The sequence below is a fragment of the Phasianus colchicus genome, chromosome 3 (assembly GCF_987193195.1).
Source record: "Phasianus colchicus chromosome 3, bPhaCol1.hap1.1, whole genome shotgun sequence".
Taxonomy (NCBI): domain Eukaryota; kingdom Metazoa; phylum Chordata; class Aves; order Galliformes; family Phasianidae; genus Phasianus; species Phasianus colchicus.
The window spans coordinates 27,598,623-27,612,312 of NC_143438.1; the positions used below are offsets into that span (position 1 = coordinate 27,598,623).

At 38.2% G+C, this 13,690-nt stretch overlaps 1 protein-coding gene across 6 annotated transcripts in view; it reads right to left on the reverse strand.

Moving 5' to 3' along the window:
* The window catches only part of GRB10 (growth factor receptor bound protein 10), a 143,527-nt gene that overhangs the window by 14,542 nt on the left and 115,295 nt on the right, over positions 1-13,690 (reverse strand). For all 6 annotated transcript variants that reach the window (XM_090137156.1, XM_031589165.2, XM_031589166.2 and 3 more), the window contains 5 exons: positions 10,561-10,676; positions 7,693-7,767; positions 4,000-4,137; positions 3,271-3,381; positions 1,538-1,636 (listed from right to left, as the gene is read on the reverse strand). In XM_090137156.1, the coding sequence (XP_089993282.1) occupies positions 1,538-1,636; positions 3,271-3,381; positions 4,000-4,137; positions 7,693-7,767; positions 10,561-10,676 (539 nt within the window). The remainder of the gene's footprint in view (positions 1-1,537; positions 1,637-3,270; positions 3,382-3,999; positions 4,138-7,692; positions 7,768-10,560; positions 10,677-13,690) is intronic.

Below are 13,690 nucleotides of genomic sequence, written 5' to 3' on the forward strand. Positions count from 1 at the left end.
CTGAATGGGGGGCCCTGGGCAACCTGATAGTTGGTAAACCTGACCATGGCAGGACGATTGGAACTAGATGATATTTAATATCATTTCCAACCTACACAATTCTATGATTTAATGATTCCATGATCTCTGGAGCTCTTCCTCTGCACCAGGAAGCCACAGAACCACATACTCATTGACACACCTGCTCCCCATCAGCACCTTAGTCCCAGTGTGGAAATGTGCCTTCAGCAGGTGGTCCTGCAACACTGATGGGGAGAAGGGCATTTTGCTGAAGAGGTCTGGAGTGAAGCAGAAGACACAGGTTTTGCTGATGTGGCCTGCTGCTTAGGCAGGAAAAGGAACTGTAGTCATTTGGGTGAGAGACCAAGCAGATGGAGCCCACAGCAGCCTCAAGGGCCTCCTGGCATAGCCTTGAAGCTGTGTTCCCATCCTAGCAGCTTCCTTGCAGCACTAACGATGACAAAACATCTTGGGCACAGCTTGGCAGACAGCAGTCACAGACAGCACACGGTGTCCAAGAAGGACCACATCCTGGCCTCATTCCCACTGCAGTGTCTGGGGCCAGTCCTGCTCCATGACATAAAATAGAGGGATTTTGTGGTTAGCCCTTTCCAAGTATCCGGAATTATATGCTTACTACAGAGAGAGCCAAAGTTGACTGAGTTCAGTGTTTCCATTCCTGTTTTGGTGGATGTGTATCTAGTATGGGGTACCATAGTACCAGTTTCTACATGCCCATACTTTTAAAATTACATTTCTTTGTTAGATTTTGAAACTGAATACTAGAGATAGGATAAATGCATGGAAGGTAAGTGGAATTTTCATGGGCAACGCATTAGAGAGAACTGGTACATATTTTATATATTTTATTTTTTTATAGGTGTATATTCCCTTTAACATGATGTAGGATTTTGGTAGAAAGAAAAAAGTAATAGTTGTTTTTGAGGCAGCATCCTCAGGAAGAGATTTAAAAAGAAAAGAAAATAACTTCTGCTACAAACAGCACAAAACAACCAACTTTCTCCTGAGTACTTCCTACAGTGATTCTGTTTAAAAAGTACTGGGAAGCCTCTTTCCACATTATCAAGAAATGTAATTATTTAATCTCAGGTATGAATAGCTTTAATATAGAGACAGAGCGGCTTATTTTTGTTATTTAACTTGTTTTTGAACCTTCAAAAATTGAAAAAACTAAGAAGTGTGTAGAAAGCACTCTGTTCTAGGTGAGATATTCACTTACCATAATCAAAATGTTTTCTTTATGTACTTGCAAATAACTGTTACACAATTTTGTTGGTTCATTCACATACATTTGCCTTAAACTCTGAAATTATACTGGATTCATATGCACAGAGGATTCATCTTAGTGCAGTGCTTAAAAGTTCAGGAGGGACAGTTCTATATGGCATGCTGCTCTTAGCCGTTATTTTGGAGGTAGATGATATTCAAGAACACGTAAGTATTTTTTAATGAGCAAAAAAATGGCAACTGCAACTTGACAACAGGTGTAGCTCTATTTACAGAAGAAATCTGATACCTTGAGGAGTCGAAAGGCAGTCATCCAGCATGTCCTACTTTGCTCATCTTCAGCACACAACAACCTCAGTTCCTTCGTTTCATTTCTTACTCTGTTGGGCTACAGAGGATTAGAAAGAATTCAGCTCCATTCAGTAAAAACCAACAACACTGTAAATTTATTGTAAAGTATAGTATATGTCTACAAACTGGTCAGAGAAGGCTTACATCGTCCTGAATTCAAGCTCATAAGAAGCTGAACAAATTTTGAATGAAATTCCTTTCAAGATAAACTTCAGAGCTCTGTAATACTCTGCAACTCTCGCAGTTTATAGGAACAACATACTCAAGTCATTTCAGAATGAGAAACAAAGAGCGTACCTCTTCTTTGTTTGTTTGGAGACACAAAGTTTCAGTAACTGATCCTAAGCCACTCAGAAGCCTTCAAGAATCAGATATGGAGACCAGATCCTTCCCTACCATATCCTCTTTGCTGTACTACCATCATTCCAATACAGTCATCACTCACTCTGGAAGCTCTCCTACAGTTTAAAGCTTTTCCTGCTGTTTATGTTCAGATTTTTATGTATCTCCCTGAGCAGTACTCTCATCATCTCCACATATGGGCCTCCATGTTGCAAGCATCACAGATCAGCCCCTCACAACTTTCCAACCTAATGCACTCAGTTGCTGATAGTGGCAGCTTCTGAAGCTGACCACAAATTAAGTGCCCAGTACTTGTAAGGAATGACAGGCTTTGTCCTGAATGGACCAGAAATGCCTACATTGCCATGATGCTGTCCTGCAGAGAATGCTCGGGCTCTTCCCACTGAGTACCTTCCAAATGTCTGCTTCCATCAGTTCAATACATATCCTTAGCCAGCCTCTACTAAGTCAAACCGATACAGTCTAGCTCAAGAACAGTTGCTAGGAAGGAGATGACTTCATTTCTGTCAATAAAACCAGCTCCCATCCATATTTTCTTGACAGAAAATGAAGCTTTAAAGTACTTTTTTCTGACATTTCGGTGGCAGTACATAAAAAGGACAACTCTGGATGCAATCCGATCAGGAAAAAGATAGCTTATGCTGCTATGCTTTACTCTTCTTCCTCTACAAGAATAAGTCGTACAAGTATATGCATGTGCTAGAGAATGAGTATCTGTAAAGGAAGCAATATTAATAATAATTCTAAATGCTAATAACTCTTCTGAACTGTTCTGGTTATTCTTGCAAAAAATGCAATCCTATATCCATCAGCACAACAGTTTTAAAATCCTTAAGGGCAACTGCTTATTTGTATTTCTATCTCCCATGACAATCTTTCACTTTAAATAAATGCAAACCTCTGGCCCATAATTATGGTACAGTTACACAAGATCACAGTTTGATCTTTGCTGCTACACAGTTTTGGTGCTCACTATCCAAAGAATCTTTCCTGTTCCATCAGAGTACTAGAAGAAAATGATTTCATGTGTAAGGTGAACCAAGGCCACCTCACAGGCACACCATGCTTCAGCACTGAGCTGATCCTGCACAGAAATTTCCCAATCCAAAGAAGCAACAGACAAAGTGTTAAAAATGTCACGTAAAACGATGGCAAGATTCATAGGACGTCTGCCAAACAAAAGACTTTCAAGATCAGGTCTTCCTGACAGAAATACTTGCAGACTTTTAGATATAAATCCCATTTAGCTGGCAGGGCTCTGAGCTACTGTCACCATCTTGTATTCAGAAAGAACTTTGTGAGATTTACCTTTATACAAAATCCATACTCTGCAGGTGCATTGTACAACTTCTTGCCTGCTATCAATGAGAAGATATTGCTGTCTTCTAGGTCAGCCAACAATTGCAAATGTCTTGGCTCCTGCAGAAGTAATGTGTTTTAGAACATGTAAGAATAAGCTTCTGGAATACCTTGCTGCAAACTCTGCAATCTCAAAAGACCAGCATCCAACAGAGGGCAGTATGTGAACACTCTGTTCCTCTCAGCCTGAAGTGGACAGACATTGCATGCTGCAATTACCAGCCTACTAGCCTAAGGTGCTTTATAGAAGAAGCTGACAAAATACTTATTCAAATGCACTGAATTGAAAATGGCATAGCCTATTTCATTGCTTCTGGAAACTCTGAAAATTAGATAATGCAAAATATTTTTTGAAGTATCATTTAAAATAAATTAATCAACATGTTTGAAGGGTAGGATTTTTCTTGCTAACCTTATTAGGATGACTTCAGCAACCACAATTCTGTTGTCTGGCTAGGTTGGTTTTGTTATATAACAAAGTTACAAAGCCACTGTCATAAACTGAGAGCCAAAGACTTGTTTTCATTTGATCACGGTTTGCTTATCCTTTTCTATGCAATAAAAAGGGAAACACTTTGTGCAAATATTAAAAAAAAAAAGCAGCAAAAAAAAAATTCACTGTAAAAGAAGAAAATCCTTTCACATGCTAGTAGTGTGCAATTTCTTTTTTAATCTTACCTTTGAAGTTCCTTTTGTAGAACAATAAAGTCCTGATCTCCTCAAACACACATACAATTTCTTCCATGATTTCCTACCCAACTCTTTCACATGCAAGAAACCTTGTATTTCAGGACAGCTACTGGAGTTTAGAAAGTTCTGTTGAAGAAGAAAACAGACGTGATAACTGTCCTACACATTTATCATAAAATTGACATTTTTCTTTGCAGAAAAGACAGGCAAATTGCAAGTCACTTCATTGACTTTGGGCTTAGTTTCACTATATGCTTAAATTAACCTACATGTTTAAACTGATTTACAGCCAAAATGGACATTCCTTCTCCTGCTATCACATCTACCTGGCTAACTTTCTGCCATTTCCTTTATGCCATGACTAGCAGCTTTAGTGATGCAAAGCCCAATGAACTACTGTTCAAACCCTCCCCAACCCAGAATAGTTGATGTCCTGACAGATAAATGAAACGTGCTGAGACATCCAGTCTCCACAGAGTTTCAACTCGAGGTAATTTGGCTGCACAGCCAGGGGCACAGAACAGCAACAACCATTGGCAGCTACAGTTGGACTGGTTTGAATGCAGATGTGAAGCAGGAGCCTTAATTAGGGTGTTTCTGAAGCAGAATCTCAGTGTTTTTTATACAGCAGGTTTCTCTATAGTATGGTAAAAACAATCAGTTCAAGTTCATGACATTTTTCTGTTTTCTGTGTGAATACTTAAATCTCCAAAAGAATAAATCCTTCTCTGTATCCTCATTCTACTTGTGCTTGACCTGAAAGGACCCAAAGCATGCATATTCATTATTTAAAGAAAGTAATATCTCGTCCATACAATTCAGCCAACTAATCTAACTTAGAAATATTGGCCAAAATCTGCCCAACTTCATCCAAAGTTTTAGAGTGGGAACAGCCTATTGCAGGATTTCCCAAACCAAAGTCCTGTTCAGCATATATGCACCTCTCCCAGGGCAAGAGGAATGACAGGCCTCAGGGGTTGGACTCGATTACCTCCCGAGGCCCCTCCAAACCCCTGCAATTCTGTGACAACAGAGTACATAACTCAAATAGAAACTCAGAGCAGTAAAATAAATGTCAGCAATGATACTACACCTCCAGATCCAGAAGTATTTAAGTTAAGTTCTTGGCATAATTAGAAGGACCACATATGGAATCATTTCATTTGCCGTATGTCAAAGGAAGGAAGTATTAACTATGGTTAGCCAGTTGATGGATTGTTCCTTTACTACAGCGGGCTAGATTTTTAAATGACAGAGAGCTTGGTAAATAATTTAAATGCCAAACTCTTAATGAATTCATGTAATAGGAAGAAAAATTCATAAAACCTGTTGGTCTAGATGCCTCTGAAATGTTGTATTTTGGTGTTATTTGGTAGGCAACGCTCACAGAAAACAAACCAAAAACCATTGCCCTATGTTAGAATTCTTAGTTGCATTAAAATGTACTCGTTTTTCATTTCCCTTCCCAACATCTTATCTAACTAGATAGACTAGAAAAGCATAGTCAAATTTCTTGCTATTTATACTATAAATCATCTTCTCAGCTCTGGAAATTAGAGACCAAAGGAAGGTAATATTCTCTCCAAAGGCAGCTAAGTTATAGTCCAGGTAGGTAAAACCAAAAGTAAACTAAGATGCAAGATTTTTGTATATCTCAGCAAGCCTAACATCAGAGAAAACAGATCCCACCATTATTAATGCTATTGTTAAGACTAGAAATAATAGCTCTTAAAGCTGCACATGATATTCTGACATGATGCTTTATTTCTTTGCTATATTCTGTGTAACTAAAAAACCAGCTCATACACTCGATGTTTGAGGTAGCCTTGGATGCAACATGCTTAATGACTACTAGATTGCAGGAAGTTTACCTTCAACAAATTACAATGGTCACTGAAATTATGAAAAACAGTTGTATGTTTTTTTTAAAAACAAAGGGATATTTAATATAAATGTCTTAAGTAAGATTGATTTTTACAGTTATACAACAAACTAAAGAGAATGTATCCATGCTCTCTGCCCAAATCTCTTGCACTGTTAATCCCCATGAGTCAACGCTTTTCCGGGACTGCACCTAACTGAACCTTCCTGGAATCAACTCTCCTATTTCACAATGTTGTACAGTTTTCCTATGAAATTGCGTTAGGCTCCAAACTTTCCAAAATTTCGTGGTCTTTTAGTCAGTCCTTCTCCTCATCCTAACAAGCAAATTTGATTCCACACTTAACACTGCTGAAGAGTCCAAGGTGTATTCACTTCTATTCCTACCAGTTTGGGTTCCTGATAACCACAAGATGAAGCACTGGAAAGTGCTTGCCCATTAAGAGTGCTTTCTCTCTGGCCCACGTCCCTGCAGATTACCCAGACTGAGTAAGTAGGCCATGAAGTACTTGCGTGGCAATATGAAGGAGAAGTTCCTGCTCTAGAAGTATTTAGCGCACCATGAAAAGCTGGGTCCTAATTAGAGAAGTACGAGTGCAAAGTTGACCCAAGGACATTTGACTTTGTTGCACGTGACTTTCATTTTTAATTACAGAAACTATCTTTTTGTTTCCCCCAAAAATGCATGCTAGTGCATTAAGCTCTTTTTGGTGAAAATGGAACCAGTATTTAATAGATTTTAAAGTGATTAGAGGTCAAAATGAGCAAACTAGTTCAAAAGTGAGTGGAAAATTCAATTTTACCAAGTGGTCAGTGTGAATTTGCACATGTGCAAAATGACAGAAATCAGTACAGTTATTTGTACTTTCTTCATATACTTGAGCCTTCTGCTTTATAATTTTCCCGTGCTATTCATGGTACATGTTATTCACATCTTCCAGACACCACTGTCTTACACACTGAATATGGTATTATTTAACAGTGTGTTTTAATTTGGCCTCAACACACCTGTGAGTTAAATGTCTCCTGTTTGAGAAAAAGACTTAAGGTGAAGAAGATTTGACTAGATGGTTTAGGATGGCGTGCTTTAATGTAAGGTTTAAGTGAACAAGCTACAGGTCAGGGTGGTAACCCTTCTGCATTGTCCTCAAAGATTAACTGACTGCACCACAGCTCCTTCATGAGCAAGCAAGAAACTGTACAGTGACATCAAAACTTCAGTAAAAACTCAGGGCACATACAAGTCACTGCCACCCAGATTACAGAACTCTAACAACACACATACACAGGGTACACACACCTGTAATTTGGACCGGGAAGCTTTATGTGGGGTAACTTCACAAATATTACACCTAGTTTTCTGTGACTATCTGCATGCACTTACTTTGGTGTGTAAGGATTAGGAATCCAAAGCATAATCTAGGACTTCTATCTGAACTACTGACAGAAGTCAGCAAGGGGGGTAGCAGCTACTAGCACAGAAACACTAGAAAAGGAGAGAAAGTCCTTTTGTGACAGTAATACAGAGGTGGCTGCCTGTGGGTACCCACAGAGCATTCACCTGAGAAAGCTCAATAACCATGGAACAAATACATATGAATGCAGCTATGAATACTTTTTGTACCTTACATTTCAAGGCCAATGAGTTAGCTCTTTGTCAGGTTCAACATTAATAATACATGCTAACTAACCAGTCTTTCCCCAACCAGCCATTTCTAGACCTTTGAATTCCCCCTCCCCTTTCCCCTAACCTCTACCTTACAGTTCCAAAACCTTGTGCACACAGATAACTTACAGTACCTGCAAAAGTTGTGACTGTGGAATACTGCCATTTGTTTGTTGGCACCAGGCAACCATTTGCTCTGGAAAGAAATTCTAAACACAAGAAAACAAATGTAAGTCATACTATATTTGAACATTTTTATATAGAATCAGTGAAATTTTGTTCCAGTCATAATTTTATCAAACTATCATTCTTAAATAAACTTGGAGATCTCTTTTCACACAAAGTAATACCAGGGCTTTTAAGTGCCATTCTTTCCTTCCTTCTGGTCACCAAAACTGTAAGCCATGAGGCCATGCAGCCAGAATCTGGATTTTTAAACATCTTGTACACAGTACTTCCTAAGTTCATTTTCCCAATGCTTCCTCTTCTCCTGAGGGCTTTCTGGGTCTTTAAAGGCCTCTACTTTCTAGGGAGGGACAGGAAAAGTGGTCCTGCAGGTTGGGTACTCAACATCTCTTGTTTATTGCACATTTTGTCACTGAATTTCAGTGTTTACCTCTCTATCCAGGAAAGCTATCACAAACTCTCTGTAACTCCACTTGCCTGCAGAACAGGAGAAATGAAAGGATATCTCTAACTTGCAGAGCCAAACAGGATGAAAATGCATTAAAAGAGATCTCATGTGGAAATGCTGCAGAATCTCCAGTAAGTACTTTTACGTTCAGTAGTACTCTCCTTTTATTCAAAATAGAGTTCTTCGGCGTTGCATCTGCCCGAACCTAAAACTTGCTCAGTTCCATCAGAACACTTCACAAGAATTGCCATTCACAGATTTTAAGTATGAAAAAAGGCTTATGTGTGACTGTTGATGCTTTCAGATGGTTGTTCAACAGTGAGCTTACACTCAGGACTTCAAACTTTTCAATCCATCTTTTGTAAAACCTACTCTTATATCTATTTGCAGTTCAGGATGATATAAAACAGCCCAATATTTTTTCTTGTAACGACCAGTCAGCTGTGTGTTCTAGGAAATGAAATACTAAAAACTTAAAAAGGACAAATGCAACGATTCTGATTGATGTCACATTCCCTGCTTTGTATGCTACATTTGAATAATGTCAAAGTAAGCATCTATTCTCTTCTCCCCCATCCTGTCATCACAAAGCAAATATTGCCTAACACAAAAACAGGGTGCTTCTGCAGACATTTTAATTTTCAGGCTTTCTTCACAATATCTCATTCGTGCTGAATCTTTACATCACAAAAGTCAAACAGCTCCTTACTAAACAGATTACTTGATTTACATTTTTTTCCTTTTCCTTCTCCTTTTCTTTTACCATGTTTAAAAATGCTCATGTAATTCAGTACAATTCCATTAAATCAGTCTTGAAATATTTCAACATTATTTCAAGCATGAAGACATGCAGAAATGCCTGAAATAAAATGACTACAACACGATGAATAACAACAAAAAATGTTCTAGCTGAAAACATTACCACTCTTCAGGCAATATAGATTTCAGTCTTTCAGGCATAAAGAGAAGCACTGAAGAGAAATCACTCTTCTGCCAGGTAGGTTGCACAATGAATTACGAAAGCTAACATTTACCAGCTTCTTTGAGAAGAAACAGTGCCATATGGCAATAGCTAATGCAATGGATAGGAAGCGTTTGCATTCTTAAACCAAAAGAATGATTTATTCTCAGACTGCAAGAGTCTGGGACTGAATGCCAAGCATTCTGCGTCTTACTCCCCTACTCTGTTATTAATTAAAGCATACCACATTAAACTACGTGCTAGCTCTTATGATACCAAACGTTCTGTAAAACACTCAGGTGCTCATTGGTTATCAGATGGGAAGTTCAACAGAAGTGCAAAATTACAAACATTTTGTGTGCAGCAAGGTTTCAAGCAGTAAATCAAGGCATGGGTTCTAAAGCAAGCACTAAGAAATGACAAACGTATGTGGAAGAACATATGTGAGGATGCAGCAGTTGTGCCTGAGTGTCCATGAGAAAGGAAATTAATTTCTCACCTGCAATAACTTCTGCAATGAGTTTTCATGTGACCTCAGGTATCTTCTTGCTTCTGGCACCAGAAATGCCAGACTGACACAAAATCTGTTCTAATCTAAACCTTCTTTAGATTGTCCTCCCTTCAACTGTTTAGATGGGTTGCACCAACTGACATAGGTTCACATCACTTGCCTGCTCCCACTTAACTGTTCAGATAAAATCTGAGAAGTAATTCCGAAATAAGCAACTACACTGCAGACAGTTGAAATTACATCATTCTAAGGGCATGATAAGAGTAGTGTTACACACAGTTATGATATACCACTTACTTTTCTAACATGGATAAACACGAGGGCATGGAGAGGGTGAGTTTCAACAAGTAGCAAAGGCAGAGCACGCTAGTAAAGCACAGCCATATGGGAGACAACGTTCAACATATATATATAATGAAGAATTGTAAATTCCTTGTACATAACAAGGGGTTACAAAGAGATTTTTTTAGTATTACTCTCAGAAATTAAAAATTTTATATATATATATATATAAAAACTGTATACTGTTTGATCAACTTGCATCAAATCAAGGAACTTTGGGAAAGAATAAGAAAATTTCACTTTTGCATGTTTTTCTTGAATCAGTAAAGATTGTTCTGTGTTGGTCACACTCCAACACAGCAATGGTGATTTTTGAACAAGTATATAAGCAAGTATATAAAGCCTCAACATAGAAAAACAGTTGAGGCTTTTAGGCTGGGAATAGAATACATCACTTACAATTTCTTTGGAAAGATTTCTGTTTGGTTTTGTTGTGTTTTTTTGTTTGTTTGTTTTGTTTTTTTAAATAGATATTCTAAGACCTAGCAGTGCCCATCTCTGTTACTGCAACCCATTCTCCTCTGTGGTACAAACAACAAAGTAGAAAGACTTACCATGGGATTTTTGAAAAATTCATATTTTGCGTAATTCTTCCTGAACAAAAATTTACTTTCACTTCCCATTGTGGACTCAACTTGAACTATGAGCTCATGATCTTCCAAGCATCTCTCTGTGGAAAAAGAACATAATGTTAACACACAACCAACTAGAAAAAGAAGCAAAATAAACTTCCAGAGAATATTAGTGAAAGCAACTTAGTATAATTCCATTATCTTTATTGAAGTTAACAAAGCATTTTATAGCTCTCAAATCATACTGTCATGAGGTTTTAAAAGAACGAGGGCTTAAGTATTACGAAGTTTAATGCAACATGGCAGAGTTTGTTAAAAATACCCTACGCTGGGGCTACACAAGAATGGACTTCTGAGAAAAGAAGAAGCAAGATTTTTTTGTGTGCTTCATTGTCTGTCAGTAGCTTAAAAAATACACACTAATCTCTGCCTTGTTTTTTCTTCTATTTGCTGTGGAACTGGAAACGTGGAAAGATTTAAGGGGGAAAAACTGTGAAAAGGCCACTGTTAGGTCTTGAACTATAGTGGAAATACAGTGTCTTATTTGACTACGCTCTATTAAAATAGTTCATTTCAAGGTGAACTTCAGGCCTTTATTGTAGATGCTAGACAATGGGGTTTATTATGAAAAAGGTCACAGGATCTACTTTACAAGAATACTGACAGAGACAAATGTTTTGTACACATGACAGGGCAATTTTCTGCTCTACATTTGGTTACAAGGTAACTCCCCATAACCACTACTTCTTTGGTCAAAAGAATGACACATCAAAGCATGATCAGATAGCTTAACAAATCCAATTCACTGAAAGCAGTAACTCAAAAGAGGGCAACTGGCCTAAGTGTACACTACTAAATGAAATCATTATGTTGGCAAATCTTCAAAAGTTTCTAAGAAAATATGTAACGTTCTTCAAAAGTCTCGTAGCCAGTACTTTCCTCTCATATATAATAGGGAATAAAAAGTGAGGTCAAACAAAAAATGACTTTCACATAGCTCTATCCGAATCACATGACTGGCTGACCAAAAAAGTTTGGATAGCCCCTTCCCCACTTCATATTCCTGTATCCCTGCATTCTCACGATTAGAAATACCAAGCAGCCACCCAGGTTCTTTTGGGGAATATTCTGGATATAGAGCAACTGGTATCTCAAAAAGCAGCATGTTCTTTTATGTCACAGGAATTATCTGAGTTGGCATAATGACGTTAAGTTCTTTGAAAATTTAACTCCTCTCTGAATGATCCCATTGTCTTTCGTCTGCACTTAGACTGTCAGTCATCACCACCTCATTGATGAACTCAGAATTTGCCATGCTTTTCCAATGTCCAGCTTTGCTACAGATTGCATTTCAACAAGTTAACACTGAAAATTTTCCACATTTGGTGGCTTTTACATTAAGAGCTGCTTCCTAATGCATTAGCCATAACACCACTTTTAGGGATAGTTCTTTGACTAATGTACACTGGAACACTACCACTGATATAACGTAACGGCATTTCATACTACCAGAGTCCTCATCACCTGAATCCCTCTACATTATCTAGAGGCTTCACAGGTGAAGTTTCAAATACTGCCACTGATTTATTGCTCTTGTCATGGTTTGAGAAAACCGCTTAGGTCAAATCTCCTCTCTTCACACCATGAGGAAAATGGTGGGACTTAAAGGGTGGATGGTCTTTCTGATGTAGGGGTTTTTTTTGTTTGGTTTTCTTTTTTTTTTTTTGCTCCAAAAATTCACTAAGTTATATTGATAGTAATCTTCATCACAATATGAACCCTGAAAGAAATGTTCTACTGGTGGATGCTTCTGTTACCTCACAAAGTTGTGATCTTTGCTTTCCTAACACACTGTAGAATTGCCTAAAGGCAAGGACAAACCATGTCTCCTTTCTTCTGCAGTACAGAAGAACAGTAGTCAGTTTGGCATTCATAGATCAGGTGTGTAAAAGGCAGTTAGTCTTGGATGGCTTGCTACTATTCCATTATGGCTGAACATTTGGAAGTCCTGGGCAATTTGTACTTGGTTAGTAAAAGTGGTATGGAATGCCACTGGACATGCCAGCAACTAAACTTCAGCCCTGCTTTGAGCTTTCTTCTACAAAACCAGAAGCGCAGATGTCAGCCTGTTAAGTTCAATTGGTCAGTTTGTCTTCAAGTGTCATTGCAGCACAAGTGACCAGAAATATCTCTTTCCTTATCAGATAGGATCAATTCAGTCTCCTCTAAGCAGGTACTGGAGAGACAGAACATACTTCTTTTTTCCTCCAAACTGCCCTCCATTACCAACTAGACATATACAGAAGTGTGGAACTGACACAAGGTGGGAAAATTAGTCAGATTCCATACTGAACAACACACAGGCATGTCCCATAATTATTGTGAAGAAGCCCACCCTGTTTTTGTATTTTAGCAAGCAGTGTGGGTTACACTTTTAATTTGTTCACGTTAAAGCAAATCACATTCAGTACACGTGTAAACAAAAAATATATACATGAAACTCTGCATTATTATTTCTATTAATTTCTAATACAGATATCTCATCCCCTTCCTAAATTAATGATAGTTAAGATTGGAGTAACACGAGGAGATCAGCACATTTTAAGAAGAGCTTGGGTATATTTCCAGATACAAATGAAAGAACATGATCAAGTTTCACACTGCTTACATCTTGACCACAAAGCATTTTAGATAGATACTAGTTGCAAAGAGCAGCAGCAATCATTTACACATGTCAAATCTAAGCAAGTCTCATAACAGATTGCCACCATTGCCTCCAGTGAAAGCAAAAATAATCTGTGCAATCCAATAGCTGCTATTTGCAAGCATGCATGTTGTTTGGAAGACAATTGAGTATGTGTAGAAAGGAACCAGTTAGAAGAAGGCTCCTTAAAAACTGGGACCTAGAAGATCACCATAGTGATAACTACACAGTGGCACTGAAGATTTAGTCTTGTCCTCCGTCTGCCCAGTACTAAAAGATGAACTGGTTCTGCAAACAGAACTCTTTTGAAACCAACGTCAGGAAGCCCAAGAAAAAGATGTTAAATGAAAGGAATTTGCTTCTTTTGCTGGGCTTCTGGATTGCCACCTCCAGCATCAAGTCAGCAAA